The 17,161-nt window shown below is 41.7% G+C and overlaps 1 protein-coding gene across 1 annotated transcript; it reads left to right on the forward strand.

Moving 5' to 3' along the window:
* The first annotated feature begins 26 nt into the window (after window positions 1-26).
* Window positions 27-16,516, forward strand: kif6 (kinesin family member 6). The gene is made up of 19 exons (XM_022241669.2): window positions 27-207; window positions 2,217-2,401; window positions 3,030-3,072; window positions 3,500-3,604; window positions 4,237-4,346; window positions 4,859-4,988; window positions 5,520-5,638; window positions 6,638-6,725; window positions 6,980-7,123; window positions 7,399-7,485; window positions 7,732-7,835; window positions 8,383-8,488; window positions 8,945-9,125; window positions 9,876-10,241; window positions 11,388-11,543; window positions 12,217-12,476; window positions 13,020-13,369; window positions 14,308-14,420; window positions 15,095-16,516. The coding sequence occupies exons 1-19, from the start codon at window positions 148-150 to the stop codon at window positions 15,109-15,111; spliced, it is 2,724 nt and encodes a 907-aa protein (XP_022097361.2). The 5' UTR covers window positions 27-147; the 3' UTR covers window positions 15,112-16,516.
* Window positions 16,517-17,161: the final 645 nt, after the last annotated feature.

A 17,161-nucleotide genomic window follows, 5' to 3' on the forward strand; every position in this document is an offset into this window, starting at 1 on the left:
TTATTTAACTACTCACGTACCAACAGAGGGCGCCACAAGAAGGTACATTACAAGTGGTGCATATTTTGAGATCGAAAAGACAGCCAGGAATCCCAGAAGATCCGGCACTGAGAATAGTACAATGTAGGTCTATGCTATAAGCCAGCCATGGTCAAGCAAGGAATTAAGATTTTCTGCAGGATAAAGCCGACGAAAGCCAAAACTGGGGTGAGACAATCACGTAGGATCGTACGAAAAACTGCGACAGGCCTAGTTTAAAATTTTCATCTTGCATGCCAAACTGTCATATGACCGTGGCCTAATGAATTGGCCTAACTGCAACTGAATTAGGCCTAGGCCTTATGTTAATTAAACTAGTATACTACTCACTACCCTTCCTCCTCCCCCCACCCCCAAAAATAATAATAACTTGTAGGACCAAACAAATTACAAAAAGTGAGAATTTGTGCCACAGAGCAAGGAATCCATTCAATTATCATGATTATCGTGCCAAAAAAGGAATCCCGAAAAATTTGTTTCCATCTGCTTTGCAAATTGCACTGCTCCTTGGGGGCCCCATCCACATAGGCTAGGCCTATATACACTTTGTGAAACTGTTACTATAGAGTAATACTATTTGGAAAATAAAGTGAACTGAGCTGAACAATTGGCTATTTCTTTGTACATAACAAGTATAGATTGGGCAATAACACTTCAAATGTTAGGCCTACTTAAAATGTAGTTTTTGATACAATTTGCAACCGACGTTGCCTATGCACAACGTGTGCCAAGATTCCACAGAAAATCACTTCGTGATGCACAACATGCAATATGCGTTGTACAATTGCGGCAATCACTTTTCAGCGGAGCGTACAAAATTTGTGCAATTCGTTAAATTTCAACAAATAAAATTCCACAAATGTCGATTAATATGTGTAGCTTACAAATTGTTGGGTTTTATTCTCATACTATCCTATCTTCAGGTAAACTCTTGATAAAATCCACGATCACACTTTTCAGATGATGATCCAACCAGTTTCAAAATGTCTTACAAAAGCAAGAGTGCCGTTGGTTTGTACAACACTAGGGCCTTTATCACCAGTTGTTGATAAAAGTCTATTTTCACATATCCCTACCATACTCTAGAAATGGGCAATAAGCTGAAGGTATTGTTATCAGACTGATTCAAAGACGCAATACGCTGAAAACGACCAAATAGGGTGCCCTCTATGAGCCACTATTTCACGTTCCTATACTGTGGGGAAAATGAGAATAAGGCTATTGACATGATTGACCAAACTCTTTAGTTACCTTTACACCAAATATGCTGGAAATTTCACTGTTCATGCGCTATGAATATTTCCCACACCTCTACCAAAAAGGTTTCAGTTTTTTTTATCACGTGGCTGCAAAAGATGAGGAAAAAATATAAATCCCTATGCAAAGTGAAGGGAGGGTTGCCCCCTTGCCCAGACGTGAGTGTGATATAAACAACCTGTGACTGCAAAAATGCTTGTATCAATCATGACTTCATGTCAATGATGATGATTGTTACAGTTATCATACCAATCAGTTTAGCGTTATTTACAGCACTTTATAGGTACTTACAGGTCCTGTTCTGGGGAAAGAGTTCCAAACCTACATGTATGACAACCCCCAAAGCTGTGGGGTTCAATGTCCGCCACACTCCCATGAGGGTTGAGATCGTGATTGAGATCATGGAGGAAGGAATAGACATGATAGACTCTGCCTATATGTACATCTTGTAATGGTAGTCTTGCTTTGAAAGAATCACCAATGAGTATCTAGAATTGAGTAGGCCTAGCTGATTGATACTGTACATGTACAGTGTTACAGTGTCATCTTCCCTAGTGTCAGTGGTTTCCCTATCTTTCCCTGGGTTACCTAACCTAAAACTTGGAGAATTGCTGTGGTTTACAAAATCTGCACCCTCGGAGCAGCCTTTCCTTGATATCAGTCATGCCAGTTTAGTGGTTCCACATACTGGCACATGAAACATGGTAAGTTACTCCCTGAACTGCAGTACCCTCTCATCATTCACCCTATTATTCTGGATCTATACATAGGGTACTAGACATATTGTACATGTACACAGGTACTTGCATGATACTGCCGGCAATTTCCTTCCCGACCCAGGGATTCAAATACAGTCTTGCCTAATACCTGTCAGCAGCCCTTTCATCCTGATTCATCCGTTTTCCAACAATCCTTTCCAGCTTTTCGAAATTGATGAAGATGATGGTGGCTTGCCTAAGCTGAGCATCGTTGTCCCCAGGGACCTGGCGTCTGGCTTCATCAACAACAAGAAAGAAGAATACAATTTTCGATTTGATGGGCTTTTTGATCAGTACACCAAGCAGGATGAAATCTTTGATAATGTGGCCAAAGACGTTGTCAACAAGTAAGGCTGCATACTTGCATAACTTTTACTGCCTTCCAACTGAATTTGTAAATCTGTCCCATGAGGGATGAATTTAAGTGGCCCAATGTGAGGCATATTCTTCCTGTCTCTGTTACTTCCGACCTGTGTAGTTTGATAAAGGATATCACTGAATTTGATTTCAAACTATCTTAATGTGTTTGGCGGGTACTTTGCATCACTCATGGAATTTAATTTAATGAATACATGTGTTCTAAACTTATAAAATCATATGTCAGGTGAAACCGGGGACAGTACATACATGTACTGTACAATGTGTTGAAACACTACAACCTACTCCACATGCACACATTTTGTAAAGTCTCTTTGGACGGTCAGGTCCAATTAATGCTGAAAGAGGTGATGCAAACATGTACGTAGAAGTTGGGTCCCAATTATTAAAACTTGTTAAAGAGTGTGAAACTTTCTTCAACCTCCAAACTGGCCGTATGACGAAAAGATATTTTATGCAAAGGCTCCCCTGTTCACCATGGGAGCCTTTGTTTTTGAGCGTTTGTTTTTGAGCCATGTTCACCTCTCTGCAACAATGACCTAGCCTTGAGCCTTTCAATTGATACCTCCTTTTTGGTGTTAATTTCTTATGTTTCAGCTGCTTACTTGGATACAACGGAACTATATTTGCTTATGGACAGGTAAGAGCTCACATGTACATGTAGTTGAATGCATACAGTGATGTAGCTTAAATGCATACTTATTTTTATTTTTTTTAATGTTAGCCAGGTACGGAATCAATACACAAGAAATCAGTCGCAACAGTAGTTTGGAAAGTTTTGATTTCTACATGTATAAATACGTGTGTAAACATGTATAAATACATGTATAAATACGTATGTATAAATACAAATGTAGTTTGGAATAAAATTTGGAAATACAGTGTTACAAAACTGTGAAATATTTTGGAACAACTTTAAATCATTTGTGGGCCCTCAAAATTGGATTTGTTTTGTTCGGAGGCACCCCCTGGAGAGTTTTGTTGCGTAAACTATTAATGAATCATCCAGCTTGCCTTAGGTACATGTCTGACTAAAATGAATGATTCACTCTTGATTCGATTCTCAGACTGGAAGTGGAAAGACATTCACCATCACCGGGGGACCTGAGCGTTACATTGATCGGGGAATCATACCCAGGATGCTCACCTACCTCTTTGAGGAATATGCTAAGGTAAGTCGGTGAAGGGGGGGGGATTGGTGACACCTGAGGGAGGAGAACTTGGTTTGGGCAGTATAAAGAGTATTGGATATGGCTCAGGGTGGGATGTCAAACATACCAAGTTTTAGGACACTCCACGTATGGTGGTTGATGCATTTGATCTGAGCTGTGCTTTTTAATTATAAAGGTCTGATCACAGTTGTACGGGGTACATTAAGAGAGGTCTGTGTCGTATACCAGTCTGCTAGAATGCATTACTGAAAGATTGCTGATTGAAAGATACTGCCTGGCATGGATAGCTAAAACTAGAGTTTAAAAAAAGGATGATGCAAGATGTGTGTGCACACTGCACTATGAATGTATATATATATTACTGTATCCATGTAGAGACGCATTTACATACATGTACATGTGTATTTACACAGGGGAGGAACTTCATCGCGGTATGAGAGGCAAATTGCCTTCATACCTATTGAAATGTTCTATTAGATTAGCTGGTTTCCTGATACAAGTGTCCTTTGTGAAGGAGCTAAATATTTCCTTGCCCCTTCGAGAATGAAGTTCTGCCCTGTTTGTGCAATATATATTGTCTTTTTGTACTGAGAGGTTTCAAAGATTCAACCTTTCTTTTATCCTCAATGAAGAACCCTGGCCATGTCTATACCACTCACATCTCCTACCTAGAAATTTACAATGAGAGTGGGTATGACTTGCTGGACCCCAAGCATGAAGCTTCCAAGCTGGAGGATTTGCCGTAAGTACAAGAAAATGTATGGACTAAAAAAAGGAGAGAAATGATCTGGCTTTCTTCTTTTGTGTGAGCCCGTGCATAGTTCTGGCATTTGTTTTAGCTGCGTGTTGTAGATCTCTGTCGTGCAGTAAAGCAACCAAATAGTGTTTGGAATGGCCAGCAGCTGTTTCTATTTTTTCGCACACGTAGTTCATACCGCGGGATTACCTCTAGGAATTTTTCTCATCCTTGATACTCCTGTGTGTTTGAATAGAATTTCTGATTTGAGTTGGAGACCAACCTCACGTACAAAATGTGAAGTTTGTCCAGGAAATGAAGGTGAAAATCCGTGGCACCTGTTCTTCACATTCCTCTGTTTGGGAAATCAACATCTTGTCTTTTTTTCCTGGTTTTTTCATCTTCTGTCAACTGATTATTTAGGCATTGCACATATGCTGAGGTTCCACCTCCATTTTGGTAAATGTCGAATCCACCTTTTGGTGGCAGAAGTCATCTGATTTTTTGCCTGTAATCAGGAAGGTGTCCCTGATGGAGGACAGCGATGGCAACATCCACCTCAAGAATCTCTCCATCCACCAGGCCAGCAGTGAGGAGGAGGCCCTCAACCTCCTCTTCCTTGGAGACACTAACCGCATGATTGCCGAGGTGAGAACACCCACCAATGAGAAATGGCCCCGCCCAGTTGGCAGACGTGTCCAGTACTGGGACATGGAGAACTGTATGTAAGGGTTGGCAGACATGTTGCGATATCTGTAACAACAAAGTAGTGCCGTTTTTGGGACCCCTGGGTTTACATTGGTACATACACACACAAAGAGATTTCTGCTCTAGCATCATTATTTAAAAAGACGTTATTTTATGTCCTGACGCTCACACTGCCCTTTGCTGCCTGAGGCAAGGTAATAAAAGGTCTTTTAGAAAAACCAATGAGCGCCTAAAAAATAAACTTGAAGTTTGGGCCAAAATATGCCTCAGTTGTTGTTGTCTTGTTTCTGAAAAGCTTGATAACGAAAAATGTAATTGCGCATGGCAAATTACCCCAGTGACACCAATTGCAATGGATGTCTGTATTTGCTGTATGGAATAATAGTGTTCAAGTCCCTCGCTAGCATGTGAGGATTTATGTGCGTTCAAGTGGTCAGAGCTGTGTTAAATTTTGGTTGATTTCTGTTGAAGACACCGATGAATCAAGCCTCCACCCGTTCCCACTGCATCTTCACCATCCACGTGTCCATCCGCGAGGCAGGGTCAGCCACCATCCGCAGAGCCAAGCTACACTTGGTGGATCTCGCCGGGTAAGCCGTAACTGACTTGGGTATTTGTATGAATCACACCATTTTTGAACCAGTGGTCGGACCAACAATCTTCTATTTCAGAATTGTCAAGATAATCCTATTTTTTAACAGTTCAGAGTTCCATTAGAATCATGACAGACATCATGCGGGAACAGTAGAAAGCTGCTGTGTGACAAGTGTTACAGTTTTCAAGTGCTGACCAAAGCCTGTGAACAGGCATTGAGCAGCACACACTGCTTGGTCTTATTCCCATGCTGGGCCTATATCCACTCGTGCACATTGACTAAGGGCACAGACTACATGCTGAGGTTTTGAACAGTATTGTAGTCAAGTCCTTTTCGAATGCCAAGTTCTGTGCCAAATATTAAACTGGAAGGGATGGAACAAAGCCAGCATGGGCATTGGACAGAAAATGCATAAAGGTTAGATTTTCTTTTAAAGGGACTTCAAACCATTGCTGTTTAATAAGAATTGAGTTTTTGTGACAAAAGTACTTGAAATTCCGTTTGAGTCATTCCATTTGAATCATTGGCTGAGTACTCTTTGAGGACTTTCTCTTTTAAACCTAATTTTTACAATACTGGGAGTGTTTGAGGGTCCTAAATTTTTCTTGTAACTATTCATTTCCCATTTTCTTCGGCTTTGTTCCGCCTACATGTAACTAGCTCAATACTTGGGAGTACACTTAGTGCTCGAAAAGTACTTGAGTACAACACTGTTTTGAATTCGTACTGTTGATTGGATATTGGTTGTGCAACGTCGTGTGCAGTTTGCGTCCAGACGTTGGTTTTGATAGAGGTACATGTGTCGCTCTGTCATTGTCAAGAAGGGCCCTCAGTTTGGTGTCCACCTGTTCACAAAGGACACACACATTGCCGTAAACCGTTCATGTGTGAAGCTCGCAGGCGATTGTGTGGCGACAAAAAGGGCCAGATCTTGTGCAGTCAGTGTAGACCTTATTGGTAATATTTGCAGCACATTTATTTAATCTGTAAACAGATCAGAAAGGGTTGGCAAGACTGGAGTTGGAGGCACCCTCCTGACTGAGGCAAAGTACATAAACCTGTCACTGCACTTTCTTGAGCAGGTATGCTTATAATGTCACATGTCAACAATTCTGAAAGAAGTTGTCGAAATTGAAAAAAATCGGTCCATCTTAATTTTCCTTCCACAAGTTGTGTACTTTTAAATGTGAATTATGTGGAAACCTAAAATTTGAAATCGTTGATCTGAATAGTTTAGAGTAAATAAACATTGAGTGGATTTCCAGTATTCATCCCCCCCAATAAAAAAAGAAAGTATGAACTCATACCAGCTGGCAGTCATTTTTTTTTTACTCAGGTAATTGTTGCCTTGTCGGAGAAGTCCCGGTCACACATACCATACCGTAACTCCATGATGACGTCAGTCTTGCGAGACAGCTTAGGTGGCAACTGCATGACCACCATGATTGCAACGTGCTCAATGGAGAAGAAGAACATCGATGTGAGTACAGCCTCGCTGCAGTGACCCATTTGAGGAGCCTCTGAATTCCCTTTTTATTGTCTTAAGCATGTCTGTAATGTACATCGGGAAATGTACATCGTTTGAATCAGGAAGTAGCTTCTTGTTCATAAATCTTGTCATTTGATATCGACGTCAGGAAATGTACATTTTGAATCAGGAAGTGGCTTTTTGTTTATAATTTTTGATTAAACCTGTTGATCAGTAGTTTAAAGTAAAGGCAAATAATAAATAAGTCTTCTTGCATCATGTCCCAGGAGTCCATATCTACTTGCCGATTTGCCCAGAGAGTGGCACTGATCAAGAACGATGCCATTCTGAATGAAGAGGTGGATCCCAAACTTGTAAGTCAGTGATTTGGCTATTTTAAGGCGTTGTTTCACTCCCTGCTTCTCACCTCATTCAAAGTATTTTTTTTCTGCTTAAACTAATGGTCGAGGAGGCCTGTGGACTTTTTGAGATTGTTTCAAATTTGTTCAGAAGTGAACCAAACTCCAGAATCCTCGGCCAGTATTTTTCGAGCATAAGGATAAAATTTAAAAGGAACTGAAAACTCAAGTTTGCAGGTGTTTGGGTTTTTTTCTTCTTAGATGATTGCACGATTGAAGGGAGAGATACAAGAGCTAAAGAACCAACTTGCTCTGGCCACAGGAGAACAGAGCATGGAGGACCTGACAGATGAGGACAAGGAGAGGTAGGAAGAGGCTTGAAATGTTTTTTGTTTTTCTTCCCGAGTCAAGGTGTAAGAGTTTTTGACAGTTGTTGCCATCTCAGAAGGACTAACGAAAGCTTAATTGAAAGCTTAATGAGGATAACATGAGTGAAATAGACTAGAAAACAAGGGAATCAGGCGGACAGTTTCAAGAAGCTCTTCAAGAGAATTGCTTGTATTTTCTTATTGTTTTATTGGTTCCTGCCTTTTTGAGGCCAAACTCCCGTCATTTATCTGTTACTCATTGTTCAACCAGCTTGCAATCCTGTGGACCTCTTCTTGATCTATGACGGTTATTTCTGATAACATAGGAGTCAGGATCACAGTTTCAAAAAACCTCTTCAAAGAAAAGCACCGGTTATTTCTTTTTGACTGGTCCCCCGCCCTTTTTGAGGCCCCAGATATAACTGTCATGTATTGGCTGCCCATTGTTCAACAAGCTTTCAGTCCTGCGGAGTCCTTTTTGAAGCTGTGGAGGTCATCTCAACCTGAGGGCTTTTCATTGTGTTTGTATGCATTTGTTTTGCAGATTGACGGAGCTCGTTGATGGCTTTGTCCGAGATTCTGATCCAGAAGCGACGCTGAATGTCGGGGCAGATATGCGCAAGATCAATGAATGCTTCAGAATACTCAAGGTCAGTACGTGTTGCCCATGTTGTATTTGATTCCCACCGATGTGAATTCCTTTCTGTTTAGCATTGTTTTCTGGAGTGACAGGTCCTTATTCTTTTGGCCAAGAATAGAAGGCCTACTGTAAGCACCACATGCAGATCATGTGACATATGTTTTATTAGAGATGATGCATAATTGCTGAATTTTCAAAATGTTTGGAAAATGTCAGGATGGCAATTAGCGCATCATCCCTTGTGTTGTGAGGCAGAGTTGCATTGTGTTGAAAATTTTAGCATGTCATTTGTCAATTTTCATGTATGTATGTGTGTATATTAATTAGCGAAATTTTGTCGCTGAATAGATGATGACCAAGTTATCTGTGTATCAATAAGATGTGCTGTTTGGTATTGAGCCAAGCAGGGAGTGGCGTGAACATCATGAAGATTTTGAGAACCAGTTGTTTGGGTTTCCCTTGACAGAGATTAACACAGGGGAAAGGTTTTGCCTCTTCAGATGGTTCTAGACCAGAGCAGAGAGAGGATATAGGAGATAAACAACAAGCCATTGATCCTGTGACTTCTGTCGACTCATTGCCAACCGTCAACCAGGCCGAGATGAGCAAGATGAAGGAACTGCTCAAACAGAGAGACAACGAGATCAGTATCCTTAGAAAGTGTCACACTTCCTGCCAGCCTGCGTACAGGAAAAGGTGTCATTGCCACAAAAGTTAAAATTAAGAAACCCCAGTGCCTTTTTACTTTGCACAGATGCGTAGTGTGATCAGTGATCCTAGGTTTGTTCACTGACACTAGAACCTGCCTAATGGACGGAGTGAACCAGCCTTGGGGCAACTGATCAAGATGCGGATCTGCATGAAACGAAACAGGCCCCAAGAACGGGAACGAAAATCAATCTTTTTCAGTCTTGGTGTATTTAAAACAGTATTGTGTTGCTGTAAAGTGGAATTTCTCGCCATTAATTTCAGGCGATTGTTTTGAACTGCTGCATATGTGTAGTTGGGATTGAAATTCCTCATGCCATCTGCAGGAATGCCAGTACCTGAATCCCATTAAGGTCCTCTGCTGTTGATATCACCGGAGACTTCTGATGTAGTAAGCAGGAAGTTGTGGGTTTGAATCCCACCTGAGCAAAGTTGTGTTTTGGAAGTCCTGAACCACTCGGAGAGTACAAAGTGATTATATGCATGGGTGCAAGACTAAAATCAAATGCAAGTTAACATCTCTCCAACACAAAGCCAAATTAATATCATTGATGTCACCTTCAGTGTGGTGTTTACAACACCGAGAATCCCCCTGCACAAAGGAGTGCAGCCGCTCTTGGTTTCCTGTCTTACCATATCAATAGGCACTTGATGAATTGCTGATTTCTTTAACATTGTTGATGCCCCAGACATCCTCGTCAACATGCTGAAGAAAGAGAAGAAGCGAGCCCAGGATGCACTGAGCCAACTCCACAACCCCGGTGGAAATCACCATCAGGACCTCTCTGCATCCTCCTCCGATCAGGACATTCCAAATGGATACAATGCCAACATTTCCTCTTACAAGACGAACAGCAAACCACAAGAGCCACACAGGTCACATGGGAGATCCGGGCAGGGAAGGATCCAATCAGATGAGGAATACAGATCACGTGATAGTGACAGGCAGTCGGTTGACCAATCAGACGCGATGCGTAGATCAGGTGATCGTGAAAGGCACAAGGAGAATAGCTCTTCCTCTTACAGGTTGAAAGACTCAAAAAGGAAAATATTAGGTTTGTATTTGTTGACTTCAATATTAGTGTGAATGTAGTTTTACATTTACCTAAATCTTCTAAGAAGTAAAGAAGTCATTCCTAAACTGGTAGGAATTGTGAAGAACGGCTTGTTGATTTTTCTCCCTCCTACTTTTTTTAACAGTACCAGACATAGGGTTCCTGCGGCCTGGAAAAGTCATGGAAATTTGTTTTTCCTTTTTTCAGGCCTTGAAAACTCATGGAATTTTGTCATGGAAGTCATAAAGCACTGTGTGATTTCTGTTATCAGAAATAAGCACATAAAATCTGTGATTGTATTTGCAACCTAAAAGGCCGAATAGTCCAAGAAATTTCGTTATATGGTCGTGGGTTTTCATAAGTTGGTCATTGAAAAGTTGTGGAATTTAATTGTCCTTTAGGTGCAGGAACCCTGCAGACAGTAAAAATTCCATTCACTTCCATTTTGACCCTACCTGGCAGATTTCACTTGATCCATTTTAGCTGAAAGACCAGAAGCATATTTTATGAAGTGTGGCGTAACTTTGAACCATGAGTAAGCCTTGTGCAATGGCTGTGCAATACACTTACACTTAATTTCTCAAAAAGATGCTTAGCTGTACCACATTTGAATAATATTTAATTTGATAACGGCTTTAGGAAGGCCATTTTGAAAAATGTTTCATCCTTTCTTTGTCGGAACTAGACAGAAAATCTCTCACAGTTATCTCACAGTGAAACAAGTTTTATAAGCCTTGTTAAGTTTGACAATGATGAGCCTTAACCGAACACGATCAGCTAGTCATTCATTTTGGCTTTGTTTGGCACAACTTATGCCACCTAAAATGACTGCATAAGTTAAGCCAAAATTTGTTGTGTAAGTCACAGACTTACACAGTGCGTAAGTTTTGTGAAATTGCTCTTAATTTGTTGCACAACGTACGCAATAAACTGTGGCATAAGTGATATTACACCATTGCTCAAAGTTTCATGAAATTGGCTGCAGCTTTGTCCAGAATGTTTGTACTGGAAGGTCAAGTCTTGAAAATCACTTGAAAAAAATACACTTGGCTTGAAGCGCCTCTTAATCTTGCTCCTTAGTCCTAAAATGCATGTCTAAAAACTACACTTGGAAATTCACGGTAACATTGATTTCTCTCCACAAAGGTGACATGTCGGTTGGCAGGCAGGAAGCCTTTGAGATCTTCCGACGGGACTACCCCAACAATGCCGCCATAGAAGACATGAAGCAGCAACTCAAACAGCGCTACACAGAAGCCAAGGCCAAGGGGCAGTTTGTCAACGAATGCAGACAGAACATAAGTGAGAAAATGCTGCCACGATACTTTTGCTTGAAATTTTCTTAAGAACGCTCTTGCAATGGGAGTGCAATGTTTAAAGCGGTCAACACTGGTACTATCACAGCAGTTACTGTTGCTTATACCCGGAGTGTTGGCTGATTAAAATTCATATCACTATCCACCTAGGAAGTTTTGCATAACTTTGAAGATTTGAGAAGGTATACGTAGATATCGGCCTCAATGGGACTGTCACATTCCCTGGTTTCCCACCCAGAAATATGACCTTGATAATTTACATAATAATAGTAGCAGGGGCTTGCCAACCCCCAAATGTTCACAAAGACTGGTTACTTTCAATACACTTGGCATAAAAAGGAGTACTGAAGTTACACTTCCAATACGTTGGGCATAAAAAGGAATTATACTCTCATAAAAACCATACAAACATATAACAAATATGAGAAAACTCAGGAGAGTAATCTCCCATCAACAATTCACCTTGAGACAGGGACTTGGTGCGTGTGTTATGTTGATTTAAGAACAATGGTCCATTGGGTTCCTAGTCATTCGAGGATCATTTTCTTGAGGAGTTTGAGTAAGGAATCAAGAGCAAAGGTGGGATTTGGATTGACATATTCTGTCCGTCATCAGAGAATTGGATTGGAATTTTCTCTCTCATTTGTGACTGTATGCAGACAAACTGAAAAGCCAGATCGAGCACAGACGTCTCCAGCTGGCCATGAGCGGGGAGCCGGACCCAGACCGGCCCGACGAAGTCGAGCAGTCCCTTCGGCAGCAGATGGAGCAAGAGAAGGCTAACTACAAGGAGACGTTCACCCAGCTGCGGTCGCTCAAGACGGAGATCGAGCACCTGCAGCACTTCCTTGAGAAGTCGCGGCTTCAGCTACAGAAGGACTTTGAGCTGTGGTGGGCCGAACAGGCGGCCAGCCTACAGGTCAGGCTGTGAATTTATGACAAGCAAAGATATGTATCTGATATGAGCGGCATTTGAACCCTTAGTTACCATAGGCCCAGTGCGCAAGCCCCCCTTCCCTGAGTAGCGAAGCGAAAGCTCATGGGCTGACCTTAAGTGCCATCTTCGGTGTGTGTGTCATTTGCACCTGAAAAACTTACTTCACGCAAGAGGCTTGTAAGCTAATGCATGTATCTGCCAGTCCTTCTCCAACATCTTTGATTGTTAACAAAGCACCAGCTCGTGTTTGCAAAGTCATGAACAGTGCCATTTTTGTACTTTACCAAGGGATTGACTAAGCCCCACGTTATCACCTGAACAGTCAGCGTCCTAAGTTTTTGTGACTAAAATGCTTTGTTTGTGCAGCTTGTCCTGTTATCAATTAATGCAAAGTATTAAGTTAGAAGTTGTTCAGTTTTTTCCAAACTTTATAAATTTCTTGGATGTCAGGAGTTAGATCCTTAAACCCTCAGGATTGCAAAAGTTCAACTCTGTTAAATACCACTTGTTAATTTAATTTTGTAGACCCAGCAGTCACTATCACAGCCGCAGCCTCCGACTGTTCCCCCGTCAAATCCCTCCAAGGCTTGGAGGACGCCACCTATATCACCCTTGAAGGACCAGGCTCCGGACCACCCCAGTGATCCCCAGCATGGCGCTGCATACACCAAGCATGACCATTCGATGGCAAACCCAGCTTCTGCCCGGCGGCCACATTCAGGGGCATCCAGGAATGCCCTCCTCGGTGCCCTGTCAGCCCAGATGGACAGGGGCAGCGGGAGACACCCCGTGGTCCCACCCTTAGAAAAGCTGTCGTCTTCTGGCAGTGTCGACAGAACAGACCAAGAGGCCAGATCAAGTTCACGTCGCACTAGGTGATTTGATTGATGAAAAAACCTCATTTGTTATGTCTGCACAGATGTAGTTTGGCTTAGAAGTGCTTGGACTTTAATCTGGTCTTTTAATTCTTTGGGAGCATGTGATGTGACATTGTCTGGCTCGATCACCATGGGTGTTTCCAGATTTTTTCAGGGGGATGGTACTTTTATTTGGGGGGGGCAAAGTACTCATCAACAAACCGATAAGCCATTAACCACTTTGTGCCGGGCCCATTTATTCATGTTGTTTCTGCTGGACCGGGTGATTTTTCATTTTTTTCTGTTTTCAAAATTCTTTAAAATTTCATAACTTCATTTACTAGACGTTTACACCCACACAAATGACTGTCTGGTGGCTTTTCAAATCTTCTAGACAACACCTATTGACGCCTATTTCAGCCAGGTCTGCCGCCTTGTAAAAAGAGCTCAGATTGTGCGGTGTTATGCAATTTTCTTTTGTTCCTGAAACCGGCACAGTGCGCTTCTGACGTCTTTTCAATAGGGGCCAGATTAGCATGCAGTGGTATTGTGTCCCTCATCTCTGGAACGCTGGAGCTCTTTTGTCTGTGGTGGTAATCCGCTCACGCTGAATGCCATAAACAGTGGTATAATCTTTCAAAACAATGATGGATTTCCTCCGCTATCAACAAGTGATAAAATGTTTGAAATTCCCAGCAGCTCGGTCTTTTGTTCTGAGGACGGCCTTTTGTTACAAAGCCCAGCTCTTTTGTCCGGTTTTGGGCAACCCGGCATTAGGTTAACAGTGGAAAGGAGTCAGTTTTAAGGATTTTCAACTTGTGTAAATGATGCCCACTCAAATGCAACAAGAAGTGCAAATGTCAGAAAGCGTTTGTGCGAGTGAAATTCATTTTTTATTGGCATTTCAAGGTTTACTAACAAATTAATTCTTAGTGTTTTGCCTTTTCCCCGGCCAGGTCCTTACTGGACCCATCCAGCCAGCCAGCCGTACAGCTAACAGGAGACAAGAGAGCTGACGCAGACATCATGGCTTTCATCAAAGCTAGGCAGAATCTGCTGCAAGCGAGAGGTGAGTTCAGGAGTGTGCAGGGTTGAATCTAGAGTTAGGATGCCGTTTGGGGGCCATGGGCTCTCCTCCAAAAAAAAAGAGCCGAACTTTTTGAGTAATAATGAGTGGCAATTTGTTTGGGTTTGATTTCCATTCCAAAAGCTTTTAAAAGCCCCCAAATGCAGCCAGTCATCCCTCACAAAGGCCTTAAAAGGTCGCACAAAAAAATTTCCAAAGTTTTAGACCTCCCCCAAAAACGTTTGCTCCCTTCCTTCCAAAAGTTTTCCCCCTTCCCTCCAAAAGTTTGGTTAGGGATCCACCCTTGCAAGTGATGCCCCGACTTGCATGTTTTAACTTCAGTCCCACGGTAGATGACGCTTGGATTGCTTTTATTAGTCAGTTCACAAGTGATACAGTAAAAAAAACTTTAACATACGAGGGATAGCAACTAGTTACAGCACTTTGCAAAATACCTTTCACTAGAAGGCATCAGAAAGCCTAGTCTTTGATCAGAATCATTCTAAGTTTTTTTCATGTGACAGCGAGAATACCATCCTCTGTATTTGAAGATCCCATTCTTGTAAAAATCAAGGCTGTTTGGTAGGAAAATATGTCATCTTGTGAAATATTAATTACTTTTGTTTGTACTTTCGCTGTTTGCTCATGATAAGCAATGAACTTTTCTTGTTTTGAAGGTCAAGTGCCTAGGTAGCATCTGTAATTGAACCATCTGGCTCAAAGATGTGTACGCGCAACAGAGAAAGGCACCATTTATTTCCTGGATGCCTGCAGGTCCACGACCGAGCTTTCAAAGCTTATCAGGAGCATGGGTAGCACATACAAATTGTGATGCCTGAAACATAATCCATGCCACTTAACTAGCATCCAGCAACACAATAGTTCCATTATCAAGATTGGAGGACAGTATGTTTGTATGTTCAGCAGCATGCCCATCAACAGCGATGTACATTTTCAACCACATGTGTCACCTCAAAAGTGTTCTTGTCTGGAAACAAATTTGTATGTCAGAATTCCTGAAAGCAAACCACAGGAACAACTGGCATAGCCAAGTTGTTTTGGGATGAATGACCAGCAAACTGCATTTGAATACCAGTTTGATGAATTTGGAGACCCATGGACTAGTCCAGAGTCCAGACTAAACCCATGCCATCATGGAAGTCACATTTTATTCCCATATGCGCTTTCCTATTAGAACTTAGTGGATATTGTCTCCCACCTAGCTCCCTCTAGGAAAGCACACATATAGCCAAGGCACAATGTCATTATGCCTTGCGTGTTAACCATGCTTGCTCATGAGCTGTATACTGTAATTTTCAGAATATAGGCTGTGCGGAGTGTAAATCGTAGGGCAGAAACTTCGTTCTTGAAGGGGCAAGGCAATTTCTCAGTTTCAAAGGGCACTTGTATTAGAAAATCAACTTGTCTACGGGGATATTTCATTGAGCATTGATTCAAAGACTGGGGTATCGAAGGCAATTGCGTTCGACTCTACCTGCTGTCCCGCACACCGATGGCTCAGCACATAAATTAGCTTAGCTGTGTTTTCTACATATGGTCAGGCTCGGGTTGCGGTTTGGGGCAGAGCTGTGATGTCAATCTAATTTTTGAAAAGCTGTGGAGGGATTTCCACTTATCATAAGATTAATTGATTAAAATAGAAATTTTCTTGTTTTATGCAGTTAACCCGTAATGACTTAATAATCATGGTGTGGGGGCTAGTCAAAAAGAGTGTTAACTACCAATTCCCACCAAATTTTAGAGTCTGTACATAACATGTTGTAAATAACATGAGTATTTCGGAATTATGATTTGTATTAAGTCAGCATAATTTATTTCATTGCTACCGGTCCGTCCATGTACATTGTACAGTGCCTTGATATGTACTCATCTACTGGTTTATATAATTTCTTAGATTGATAAAATATCCGTCCGATTTTATTCGCACATTATGTTTGTATAAAAGCAATAAATTATTAAAGAGAAGGGTGTGTAGCAGCGTTCCAAGGCCATATCCAGAGGGGCCATCGAGGGCCATGCTCCCCCCCCCAAAAAAAGGACCAACAAATAAATTTCTTTTTTTAATAATGAAAGGCAAATTGTTTGGTCTGTGTCATGTTCCTTCCTCCAAAAAGCGTGTAAAATTCCCTAAATGTAGCCCCCGAAAGTTCATAACAAGTTTACATGAAAAAAATTATAAATTGTTTGGCCCCCTAAAAGACCCGCCCTCCTGAAAAAGTTGGTTGTGGGTCCGTCCTTACAGCGATCAAGTTGCCCCGCCCTCCGCCTTCGGCATACACTACTGACATGTATTTGATGCATGCTCTAAAAATTGTATACAACAATGTTTTTGACAAATAAGAAAAAACATTTCCTTATCGCTGTCTGGTTTGCTTTTAATTCCCTAAATAAAAGAAAAATTGCGAGTGACTTGACACTTTCTGCCCATCTAGAATAGCGTGACATCATCACAAGAGACTGTGATACATGGAAATGGTTTTTGCATATGAACTGTATGTACACGTACATGTACTGTGCATTTCGGCCGCACAGCATTGCCGATGCTGATGCAGTTGGAGGTCATGTAGTAATGCAGTGCGATATCAGAACCGTCCACTCGGTAGTGCTCCCATCCCATGCAGAGCTCAGAAGAAGTCAAATGTATGACACCATAGAGGCTGGCCCTTTCTCTCTTTTTGTCACCGTTGAGGGGCTGCTTTTGCACGGAATTCTAGGAAAACACA

This window comes from Acanthaster planci, linkage group LG01, assembly GCF_054643075.1.
Source record: "Acanthaster planci isolate LZ-2023a linkage group LG01, COTS_SCS, whole genome shotgun sequence".
NCBI classification, from domain to species: Eukaryota; Metazoa; Echinodermata; class Asteroidea; order Valvatida; family Acanthasteridae; genus Acanthaster; species Acanthaster planci.

Coding starts and splice junctions, on each gene's coding strand:
- kif6 (XM_022241669.2), top strand. CDS start 148: ATGGTCAAGCAAGGAATTAAGATTTTCTGCAGGATAAAGCCGACGAAA. Junction 7,836..8,382: donor ACAGATGAGGACAAGGAGAG/GTAGGAAGAGGC, acceptor TTTGTTTTGCAG/ATTGACGGAGCTCGTTGATG. Junction 8,489..8,944: donor AATGCTTCAGAATACTCAAG/GTCAGTACGTGT, acceptor TTCCCTTGACAG/AGATTAACACAGGGGAAAGG.